Source organism: Rhinopithecus bieti, unplaced genomic scaffold (genome assembly GCF_001698545.2).
Source record: "Rhinopithecus bieti isolate Rb0 unplaced genomic scaffold, ASM169854v2 scaffold_75173, whole genome shotgun sequence".
Taxonomy (NCBI): domain Eukaryota; kingdom Metazoa; phylum Chordata; class Mammalia; order Primates; family Cercopithecidae; genus Rhinopithecus; species Rhinopithecus bieti.
The window spans coordinates 736,560-749,059 of NW_016828776.1; the positions used below are offsets into that span (position 1 = coordinate 736,560).

Consider the following 12,500-nt stretch of genomic DNA (forward strand, 5'->3'; position numbering starts at 1 on the left):
CGCATGTTCTCACTCATAGGTGGGAACTGAACAATGAGATCACTTGGACTCGGGACGGGGAACATCACACACTGGGGCCTATCATGGGGAGGGGGGAGGGGGGAGGGATTGCATTGGGGAGTTATACATGATATAAATGATGAATTGATGGGTGCTGACGAGTTGATGGTTGTAGCACACCAACATGGCACAAGTATACATATGTAACAAACCTGCACATTATGCACATGTACCCTAGAACTTGAAGTATAATAAAAATAAATAAATAAAGAAAGGAAGAAAGAAAGAAAGAAAGAAAGAAAGAAAGAAAGAAAGAAAGAAAGAAAGAAAGAAAGAAAGAAAAAAAAAATTACAGACATCCAAATACTAAAAATAAAAGCTACATTTAAATATCAAAAAAAGAATTAAAAAAAATTTTTTTTGAAATTAATGATATACATACTTCGCATCATAATATATACAATTATTTGTTTGACATTTAAAAATCAGTTACTGGACACAGAAAAAGAAACGACATTGAAAAAATCTTTTATTTTTTTGAGTGTGAAAAAGCTGCTAAGGAGATTTTTTTACTAATAAAAGTTGCTTTTTACTTATTTTAGTAATAAGTAAAAATCAACTTAGCATTTTCAAAGCTGTGTTGAAACTAGCGTAGACATTTTTAAACTTCGTGTGCCTTAAGGACATATAATCTAGATATGAATTAATTTTAATTAATTCTTAGCACAGTGCTTGGCACCTTGTAGATGCTCCACAAACTCTGAATGTGGGATTAAAGAATTATTATTAGGCCAAGTACAGTGGACCACACCTATAATCCCAGCAATTTGGGAGGCTGAGGCCTGAGGATCACTTTAGCCCAGGAGTTCAAGACAAGCCTGGGCAGCACGAGACCCTGTCTTTACAAAAAATAAAATAATGAGCTGAGCATGATGACGTATGCCTGTGGTTGGTCACATCCCAGCTACTTGGGAGGCTCAGGAGGGAAGATCACTTCAGCCCAGGAGGTCAGGGCTACAGTGATCTGTGATCATGCCATTGCACTCCAGTCAGACCCTGTCATAAGAATTATTATTAAGTTGTATTATCTGTGGTATGATAGGCAACTTGATTAAGGAATTACCCTTTCATTTACTCAGCTCCTGTGGTAAAAACCTTTTAATGTTTGTGGTACTGGCGGTGAATAAGCACAAGCCCAAATTATTATCCAAAAGTAGAGTAGGGATTCCCAATTTTTTGTGGCCATGGAATTTTAAAATTGAGTAATTACAAAACTTTTTGGCACGTCTAGTGTATATATCCTTGAAATAAGAGAAACCGAATAATCTTCACTTAAGATAAACGTTGTCTATTAATCATAATAATCTAGTCCACAGATTCCCAGAATATGTTTGCCAGTACACGAGTGTTCTGGCCAAATTTTAAAACTCTTTCAAGTAATATTCTTTGAGCTTTCACTGACTGCAGGCATTCTTACAGACACTGGGGATATGGCAGTGAAGAAAACAGACAAACAGACAAAAATACCTGCCATCATAAAACATACACTTTAGTCTAGAAGGCAGACAATAAATAAGTTAAGTAAAATATATAGTTAAGTTAAATAAGTTAAGTAAAATATATTTCTCTCCATAGGAGAGAAACAAAGGCAAGAACAGGAAAAACCTAAGTAACAATAGGAAAATGGGGTGACCCTCAGAAGGAGTCCTGAGGAAAGGGTTAATGAATAATGACCCGAAAATGAGAGCAAGCTCTGCAACAGAGTAGCTCTAGAGCAAGGCACTTAACTTTTCTTTGCCTTAGTGTGCAAAGGCAAAGGTTTGGGGTATTAGATTAGATATCATATGTGAAGCACTTAGAAGAATGTCTGGCATATCAAAAGCACTATGTAAGTATCAGTTAAATAAAACAGAGACGAAGAATACTCTAAAGAGAACTGAGTTGGGGTTGAGGGAGGGGGCTGTATAAACAGGAGTTTAGTTTTGAACATGGAAAGTTTAAGAAACTGGATAAGGTTACATGGCATTTTCAAATAGAAAGACTAGGGAGGGGTATGGGCTAGGGATCAGTTGGTGACTCCTAAACTTACACCTGGTATTTAAAACTTACACAAACTAGCGTAATTGCAAAGAGTTTCTTGGGTTTTTCTTCCTCAAATATAATTGGAAAACGCTGACTTCAAAATGAGATTCAAGTTTTCCTTGTTACTACACATCTCAGAACTATTTTACATGAATAATAAAGTCTCCAAGATAGAGACCACGGACCTCTTAGATTAACAGCATTTATAAGACTACTGTTCCATAGAACACTGTTTTGGAAATACTGAACTTGTTATATCACTGCCTGAAAAATAACCTAGATTAATTATTGCAAACCATCAAGACTTCAAAGCTCATAAAACTTTCAAAATTGTACAAAATCAGTTGGCTAGTTGTTTCACATTTTCTAAGTAGTTTTGTATGCATATAAAAGAGCAGAGCAATGTTTAGGTTGAAAGCTTTGTCCCAAGAGCAAGGTAATAGTTTTCTTTTAAAATTTGCCCCAAAATTATCTGTGCATTGAAATCACCTCTGGAGCTTCAAAAACTACTAATGCCTGTGTTTCCCTTCTAACATTGTGGTTTTATTGGTGTGGGTTGTGGTAAGGTCTTAGAGATTTTAAAATATGCCCAGGTGATTCTAATATGCCAACATTTGAGGACCTGCTGCTGCTAAAATGAATCTTTTTGACTTCTTTTATTCTCTGCCTCTTATCTATTATATAATATTTTAAAACTATTTCTTCCTGTTTTTAATTAAGAAACATTATTTGGATTATTTGAACAGGTCATTTATTCATCTAATCTTTATTGAGGGCCTACTAACTGCCTAATATTTGTTACCTTATTGCAATAGCATGGTGATGTCACTAATTTTCAGTACAAATGAATAGTATCATAGAAATCTACTTTTAGAAGGCAAGTAGATACTTATGTAACTAAATTATTAATAAAATCCCAAAACTGAATTACTAGTAACATCGTTAGTTGGTATAATCTCTAAAACCATCTAAGCCTTTAACTGAGATGTAAAATGTTGTTAGCCACTCAATCTGTGTTAGAAGTAACTAGTGCCATATACAATTCTGTAGACATTAGTCTTGTATTGTAGCAATATTCATATAGAGTATGCCCTTTAAGAGTCACAAAACTTCCATGTGGGCACCAACATGTCTTCAAGAAATGTATGACTCTATTATAATCAATGAAATTCACAAATATTTATTGAGCACGTGCCAGACACTGTTCAAGGCAGTGGAGGTATACCAGTAAAACAAGAAATCCCTACTCTTATAACACTTTAATTGTATTAGAGGGAGACTGGTGATAACAAGAGGTAGACTAGATAGATAGATAGATAGATAGATAGATAGATAGATAGATAGATAGATAGATTAAATGGTTTCAGAAACTGATACATGATCTTAAAAAAAATAGGATGAGGAGTTAAGGAATGCTAGAAGGGAGGGTGGGGAGGGGCAGGGGTTGATAGTGTGGTTGGAAACTTAGAGGAGGTGAACTTTGAACCATCTAAGTGAAGGGAGGGAGGAAGCCAAGAATAGGTTGTAGGAACAGCCAGAGCAAAGGTTGGAAAGGGAGAAAATGTTTGATACATTTGAGAAGCAACAGAATGCTGGTATGACAGAATGAAATGTGAAGAGAGAGCAGTAGATGAGATCAGAGAGACAGGCAAGAGCCAGATAATAAGTGCAGTGCCCCATAGGCCATAGTAAGGGTGTTTTTGTTACTGTTTTCTTGTTTTGTTTTCCTCTAAGTATTCTCAAAAGCCTTTGGAGGCCTTGCCTGGGAAGCGACATGACCTAATTTACATTTATAGAGAGAACACTTGGCTGCTCCATGAAGAGTAAATTCATATATTCAAGGCAAGGTAATAGCGGGAAGACAGTGGGAAGGCTATAGCTGTGATGCAGGCAAGAGTTGACAGTAGAGCAGAGAGGCAGCTGGTAAGATGGAGAAAGTTCTCATGCAAAAGACATGTTGACGCTGTCATGAAAAAGGATTTGCTGATGAAGTTTTCCTTTTGGGACACCTAACAAACACCAACCGATAATCAAAAAGTTACAGTCAGAAAAGTTGCAGAATTCTGGGTTAAAGCAATAATTATAGATCTTTATATAAAAAAGTTGTTTCCTATGTAACAGAGAAACCTTTCTTTATAAAGCCACTTTCATTTCTATGGAAAAAGATGGTTTGTAGTAACTTTGGAAACCCAAATTATCCTGTTTTTCCTTTAGGCTCAGGCCTTGTCTTAAAATCTCAAGGAGTCAGAATCACTGAAATGATAGCCTTCAGTAAAACTACCTGTGTGAAATTGTGATAGGCATAGCAATTTAAAGTTAATGCTGTGATGAATAACTTGACCAGAAGTTATGTTTGAAACAGTGAGAATTCTTCTGTTGCTATTGGCTACTTGCCAATACTTAGATATAGTGATATCTAGATCAGGGATTTTTCCATTTGCAGGGATTGGAGTGAGAGAGTTCATTCTTCTTACCATCATACTCTGTTATCTTGCCCCATCTCCCCTGCCTATTTAAACCTGCTTCACCCCACACATCTCTTACATCATTATAGAATCTAATGTAGACGTGTGTTAGGTTGGGAGAGGTAGTTTGAGTTGTACTTTCATCTTTATATTAGATGTTATAGATGCACATAGTAATTAAGAACATAGATTTTGGAGCCACAGAGCATTGAGTTCGAATTCTGCTCACTGAACATAAATTGAGTGATTTCGGGCAAAATATTTAATCTTTCTGAGCCTTCTTGTAAAATATAATGATTTCTAACCTCAAGCGAAGTTAACTAAGATTATAAATGTAATGCAGTTAGTAAAATGCCAGAATATAGTAAAATAGTCTCTTCATTTTTCCCTGTACTTACTTATTCAGTAGTTTTAATATTTTCTTAATATAGTATTTTAAGAGCAAAGGTACTCAAGCCACACTGCCTGGATTTAAATTACAACTTTACCATGTGGAAGCTGGGTGATCTTGGACATATTTTGAACTTCTCTCTTAGTTTGTTTCCTTTTTCATGAATTGTTTAAACTAATAATACTGACTCTATTAGTTTGTACTGAGGATTAAAAAGCACAAGGTATATAAAAAATATACTAAGACACAGGACTATTTTTTAAGTCAAATACTGTAAGCAATAGTCTCTCAATACTTTATTTCAAATTTATATTTAAGTTAAAAACCAAAAAGGATTGGCCGGGCACGGGTGCCTCACGCTGTATCCCAGCACTTTTGGGAGGGCCGAGACGGGGCAGATCCACGGAGGTCAGGAAGATCAAACCATCCTGGCTAACACGTGGAAACCCGTCTTCTACTAAAAATACAAAAACATTACCTGGCGTGGTGGTGGGCACCTGTATCCCAGCTGACTGGAGGCTGAGGCAGGAGAATGCGCGTGAACCCGGGGAGGCAGAGCTTTGGCAGTGAGTTGGAGATTGCCCACTGCCACTCCAAGCCTGGGCGACAAGAGAGAGGGGACTCCGTCTTCAAATAAAAACAAAAAAAAAAAAAAAAAAGAAAGCTAAAGGGATTATTATCTAGCTTTTTCTATTTTTATTATATCATTCAAGTAAATTTGGGGCATAATCCCTGAACCAGGAATTGTTTTAACAATGAGTAGTTGATTTCTCTATCAGTCATAAATTGAAGAAGTTATAGGATGTTTATTTCTTAATTGATCCCATATTAAGTAAAGCATATTGGTTTCTTTAAGACCACCAAAATTAAATTTATTATGTACGTCACCCCTCTGAGAAATATTCAAAATGACCAGATTATTGTGAAAATCTCCTAATTTTTTGGTTGGGTGTCCACTGTTTTTTCCTGCATTTTGTTTCCCTTTTTCTTTACTTCTTTTGATACTATTTTAAAATCTATTTCTCTTTCAAGTTCCTGACTGATTTAAAAAAAAAACAAAACCTTAATACTAGCAATAAGTAAAAGCTACTCTTAAAAGTTGAATAGTTCAATTTTATTTTATTTATTTATTTTTTTTTTTTTTTTTTTTTTTTTTTTTTTTTTTTTTTTTTTTTTTTTTTGACACAGGGTCTCACTCTCACCCAGGCTGGAGTGCAGCGGTACAATCTTAGCTCACTGCAACTTCTGCCTCCCAGGTTCAAGCATTTCTCCTGCCTCAACCCCCCAGTAGCTGGGATTACAGGTGTGCACCACCACACCTGGCTAATTTTTGTATTTTTGCTAGAGACAGGGTTTCACCATGTTGGCCAGGCTGGTCTTGAACTCCTGACCTCAAGTGATTTGCCCGCCTCGGCCTCCCAGAGTGCTGGGATTACAGGCGTGAGCCACCATGCCTGGCCCTAGTTCAGTTTTTAAATGGAACATGCAGAGATTTTTTTAATGCTTGATAATATTCTCAATTATTTCATATGGCAGTATTCCGCATACTATTCCCAAATTGGTACTCTTTAGAAAATAAATGATTTTTTTCAAGACAAAAGCTTTAGTGCTGATAGTGTAAAAGTGATTTTTTGTTGCATATTAATTTATGCAGGTAACATCACTGTTGTTGTTGGTATTAATCTATTAATAACACAAAGCTCATTATATAAACTTTACCTTGTCATGTTAATGAAGCTTTCTTTCATTTTATAGCTGGCTTAAGTCCTGCTGAGATTCAGCAGTTATGGAAAGAAGTGACTGGAGTTCACAGTATGGAAGACAATGGCATTAAACATGGAGGGCTAGACCTCACTACTAACAATTCCTCCTCGACTACCTCCTCCACCACTTCCAAAGCATCACCACCAATAACTCATCATTCCATAGTGAATGGACAGTCTTCAGTTCTAAATGCAAGACGAGACAGGTAAATCTCATGAGCTTTATTCTATATTTATCTATCATCAAATTTTATTTTCACCATTGAGACAATGGAAAAGAACAATTTGTACTTGAAAGAAGGACAAAATGTATAGAACAACAGGTTAGAAATCTTTAGATTATTTATCTTATTATATTCTTTATATTACAGAAAAGCAGTTCAAATACCAAAAGTTTGATGGATATAGTTGGGGAGTTGCCTGAAGACATTTATTTTTTCATGAGTGCATGTGGAATGATTGTATCAATATATTTTTATGACTAAGATGTTATGATTAACCTGATTGCTGAGAACATTTTCAAGCTAAAATCAGTTATTTAATTTCAAATAATTAAAGATGCATGGATGTCTCTCTTATATGTTTCAAACATATGAATTAGAAATCAGAGAACAGATAAATAATATAGACACAAGCATACTAAGCTAGATGATGGAAATTCTGGTTTGCCTTTTTAATTGTGGCATGATGAAATATTTAAACACATAAAGATAAACTTATGTTGGTAATTTTATGATTAAATTCAACTAAAATTTCAAAGAAAAAATATTTTATTTCAGTTATTAATATTAAATGTGTTATGTTAGATAATTTTTTACTTACTGTTTTATTTTAGTTGTATAAAAATTGCATTTGTAAAAGGAGCATTCATGTACATTTGTCCTTTAGTTCCATTTATTTAGGCATAGTGCTCTCTAATCAAGTCCTTTAAAGTAATTTGCATATAGTTCATAAGCTAAAATATTGCTCAGTGTGAAAATCTGTTTTAAAAGATGGAATGTAAGTGTAGAATTCTTAACGTAATGGCTTAGGCTTATATATAAAGCTCCAAACTTCATATGTAAGTGTAGTGGATTGATAGTGTTCTGTTATGCACTATGAATATCTGCCTTGCCATTACAAATTCTTTGTCATAACCAAATGTTTTTCAAAGAAACATATATTGAATTATACTACCATTTAAAATAAAATTCTATAATTCAGTGATGTTTCTGGCCTTCATTTGAGTATCAAGGAAAATTTTTCTTGTTTGGTTTTATTAGTATAAAGTGGTATGCTCCTGAATGCTTTCATGCTGTTGTTTTAATTGAGATTAATTTGATGATTGTGTATTCCAAACGTTGGTTGATTTCTCTGGGTTCTCTCTATCTAATATTCATTTATCAAAAGTCTTTAATAATTATATAAAGATATAGCTAATGAATACTGTTCCAAAGTAGATTTTCTAAATCAAGTGTAACTAGTAGAAATACATGTGGTTTATACATAAATGTTAAACAATTTAAATAAGCCTAGAGGTCCATATCTTCTTTAAAAGAGCACTTCAAAATCTTATGATGACTGTCCTATTATTTTCTTAAAAATGAAGGGTTTTTTTCACTTGACCACATATGAATATATATTTTTTATTTAGAGATAAAATGTTACATTAAGGTCATATGGCAGCATTAGCATATGATATTATACAGTCCTCTTAGTTTTTCATCCTTTATTAACAGTCATCTTTGGCTCTATTTCTCCTCTAATTGGAACATCATCTAGCCTTGGCAGTTGAACTATTCAATAGAACGATTAAATTTTTCTGACTGCTCTGAGCTGAATTGACCTGTTTTGACCTGTTTGTCACTGATCGTAACCTGACAGGCGCTAGCAGCCTGCAACGATTATAGCTTTTTGAGATGAATCTGACGTCGTGTTCTTTTGCTACAGCTCGTCACATGAGGAGACTGGGGCCTCTCACACTCTCTATGGCCATGGAGTTTGCAAATGGCCAGGCTGTGAAAGCATTTGTGAAGATTTTGGACAGTTTTTAAAGTAGGTTTTTTACTTTTTTTTTTTTGGCGGGGGGGTGCTGGATTATATGGGAGTTTTGGGCACGTTGTAAATAAACAAAAGATGAAGGAGAAAAGTAAAAGTCCATTATAAGACACACTGTAAGATTTTTGTGGGTTCCAACAAGTGGATTAGCAAGGTCAGGCTTCATCTTTTCATTAAGGTATTTTACAAATTATTTAGTAAAGATTTTGAATGAATGAAAATGTTAGCCTACAATAATATGTGATTAATCATTGGAGAACTTTATAACAGAACTATTTGTAAAATAGAATTCTCTTAAGTTTTAAGTTCCTAATTAATATTATGTGAGTCGTCATAATATATATATTTTCAGTAAACTTATTTTGAAAGCTTGTTTTTTAATTACAGGCTTTATATATTTTTTAAAATAGTATTTAGTATATACATTTAACTACAAGAATTAAAATGAAAGTTTATACTGGCTAAACTTTAAAGAAATAACTACATTTCATTTACATTGTTACTTCTTGCCCTTAGAAACATCAAGAAACACACATGGCTATATCTTTGTATAGCAGATTACATGGCTTCTCTAGCTTAAAACCAACACTTTGTGTATTCTTAATTTGTAATACAGTATTTTATTTTAAAAAAATCTTAAGGAGTTCTTTTCAAGTGAAAAGATTCATCTTTCATGAAATGTTTTCCTTACACAATTCTGGTATACAAGAGATCTAAACAGAGAACTACAGATAGGCTTATGGAGATGAGTAACTTCACAGGCTGAGACTCTTATGTTGTCATGGTGCAGCTAACAGGGTGAGTGAACTGTTTCATGCTTCATCAACAATTAAGTTAATTAGCTCATTTGAAATTGCACTGCTTTGTTGCCAGGATGTTGGCAGAAACATCAAAAAGATGTGTTTACAAATGGAAGACTGACTACAGGGTATAGAGCAAAAGCACCTTAACAACCAGGCACAAGTACTTGCCATCACAATAACTTTATAAATGAATTACAGTAAGACTTCCACAAAGATTTTTTTAACCTTTTATCATTCCTAACTAATTAAGAAAAAATTTGCTTCATATACCACTATGGCTCTTTGTAAATGGCCTTAAATGAAAATTTACACTTTTCTTTTATCAAAACAGTTGTGAGCTGCCGTTTATTTGGGTATGAAACTGATTATAAGCAAAGAGACCATTAAAAAATGTTAGGTAGCTTTGCTGAAGTTTTCTTCTCTAAAATAATAATAATTAAAAAAAAGTTAAAGCAAAGAAAGAACATAGGGATGTTGTTTTAACAGATGATTTCCCATTTCCTCATGTGAATACATTTGTCCTTATCAATATATTATTCCTTGTCATTGAAATTATGTAAAGGGCTATTGTTACTGTTTTTTTAAGAATGGTAAATTATGTCATAGCGACTAACCCACTCACCTTATGCATTTTTACTGCTCCAAAATTGCTTGCTTCTGCACAAAATTCAAAATAAACTCTTTAGCGAAAAAAATACATATTTCCTTCAGTATGATTTTTGTTTATAGCAAATGAAAGGTAGTCAATTTAATTTTTCTCAGAATATTATGTGTTTATTACTAAAGAATCAGAGAATCATGAGCCCTCATTTTACCTTAGTCTTCTTTCAATATCATGCAGTGCTTAAAAACAAAAACATAAAACAAAGAAATTACATTAAAAAGCCGATTTCCTTTCAATTATCAGATACCACTTTGGTTCCAAAGACTGACCATTTTTCCAACTCATAACGTTTATAGGGAGACAGAACTAAGAACAGGCAGTTTAAGCCGTTTTATCCATTTTTGTTCGTGATATGCTTTAGATTCACCAGAGTCCAAAGATCTTGATAAATTCTGTAATAGAGCCACCTAAGTAAGTATACTGAACCGAAGGAAATACTGATCGCTAGACTAATACTCTCTCATAGAGGCATTGTCTCTTTAAAATGTGTTAGAAATTGAAAGAAGAACATATAATATCACTAAATGAATTCACTTCAGATATTCAAAAAAAGCTTACGTGCCATCTGGTGGCGAAGTGAAAATGAAGCAGGAAAGGGATCACACTTACACAGAGTTTTCTCAGATGACTTTGTTTTCCTCTTGGTAAATAAATGAGAAAACTGAGGATTTTGCTGAAGGGCAATGGAGAGAGGCTAAAATTATAAAGCACTAGAAATGCGTTTATGTTCTCTTTTTTTGTGTATCTGCTGCTCAAAATTTAATCCAGCTGTTTATTATAAACACGTTTTTAGGAAAATATTATTGTGACATTTTTAGTTATAGTATTACGACTAGAAATAAATTTTTACAGCTTCAGCTTTTGAATTTGATATCAGATAGCTTTATCCTTTTGTGTTTGCAAATAAAGGAAACCATTCTTTTTACTATTAGCTGCAACATATGTCAAATTAAAAAGAAAAGTAGAAGAATTATTGTAGTTCCCAATTCTTTTATTCACATTTACATCTCAAAAACTAAACTGGTGAATCCTGCTCTACGTCTTATCTTGCCACCAAAGAAAAGCCATTATAAAGCGACAGTCAAATCTTATGTATAACAACAATATATGTACCTGCTATATATATACTATATATTTATGTTTTATATATTATGGTTATATATTTTATTCTTATATATTCTTAATTGTTTATATATTCTTTAATGAGACCTCTTTTCATTGGATAAAAAAAATTCAGACATAAGTTAGAAGTAGTTATTTGTACACGCAAGATGAAACGCAGAAAATACAAAAATGAGAAGTCCAGGATAAAAGTGTTTAGGAAAATTTTGAGTTTTACTGTAAAGTAGGTGTTGACACAAGCTAACCATTTTTCCTGACCACTAATTGAGTATCTCACTGGATCACTAAAAGCATTTAATACTAGTTCTTCATTACTGTCTTATAAATGTCAAAGTGTAATAACATCTGACAAAACTTTAGAGTAGTTTGTCTGCAAAATTAATTATCATTCCATTGGAACTAAGTCAGCTTGAATATAGATGGATTGATTTTAGAGCTTAAGCCAAAAGGTTTACAATATAACATTCCATTTAGCAGACAAGTGTTCTTGAACCTGCATGCATAGATGCCAGCACACAAAACATCATCTAAGATACAAAGGTGGAAATACTCCCCTTTAAGAAAGGCAGGATGGCTAGTGTCCATAAATATATTAATGTATTAAAGATTAATTAGTAGATGGGTGTAAATGAGTTAAATTTATTACAGTTTAAATTTTTAAGGCTTGATACTATATGAAGAGCAATAGAAAACATAGTGGAAACATAGTTTATTTAATAGAAATTTGTTGTCTTTTATTGCAGCTGACTACTCTAAAATTATACTCTTACTTAATGTGTATTGTCTATTTCTTTGTCTTTGACTAGGCAGCATGGCTACAAAATTATGACCTCAAGAAGGCATTCTTTGAACTTGTCAGAATGTTGTTTCTTTTGGTGACAGTGCCCCCATCTCTCAAAACTAAGGCATCTCACATAATCAACTAAATGAATAGTGACAGCTAACATTTTGTATTTAAACTCCTGTCAGTGTTTAAACATAAAAAGCTTGATGCAAAATAAATCAAACACCAGTGATATGCAAGTGAAACATTTTGTTAAAACAGTCTTTGACATACTTGGATTTAAATCTGATCCCTTTTTAGCTTATAAAATGCTACAACTTTAAATGAATTTGAAGAATCCAAAGGTTAAAATTGAATCACTAATCTGGATTGTATATGATTGAAGTTAC

General features: G+C 33.4%; 1 protein-coding gene across 1 annotated transcript in view; it reads left to right on the forward strand.

Annotated features, from left to right (window-relative positions):
* FOXP2 (forkhead box P2) overlaps positions 1-12,500 on the forward strand; it is a 633,254-nt gene that overhangs the window by 571,457 nt on the left and 49,297 nt on the right. Inside the window, exons 11-12 of the mRNA XM_017864605.1 lie at positions 6,694-6,907; positions 8,631-8,735. Coding sequence (XP_017720094.1) covers positions 6,694-6,907; positions 8,631-8,735 — 319 coding nt within the window. The remainder of the gene's footprint in view (positions 1-6,693; positions 6,908-8,630; positions 8,736-12,500) is intronic.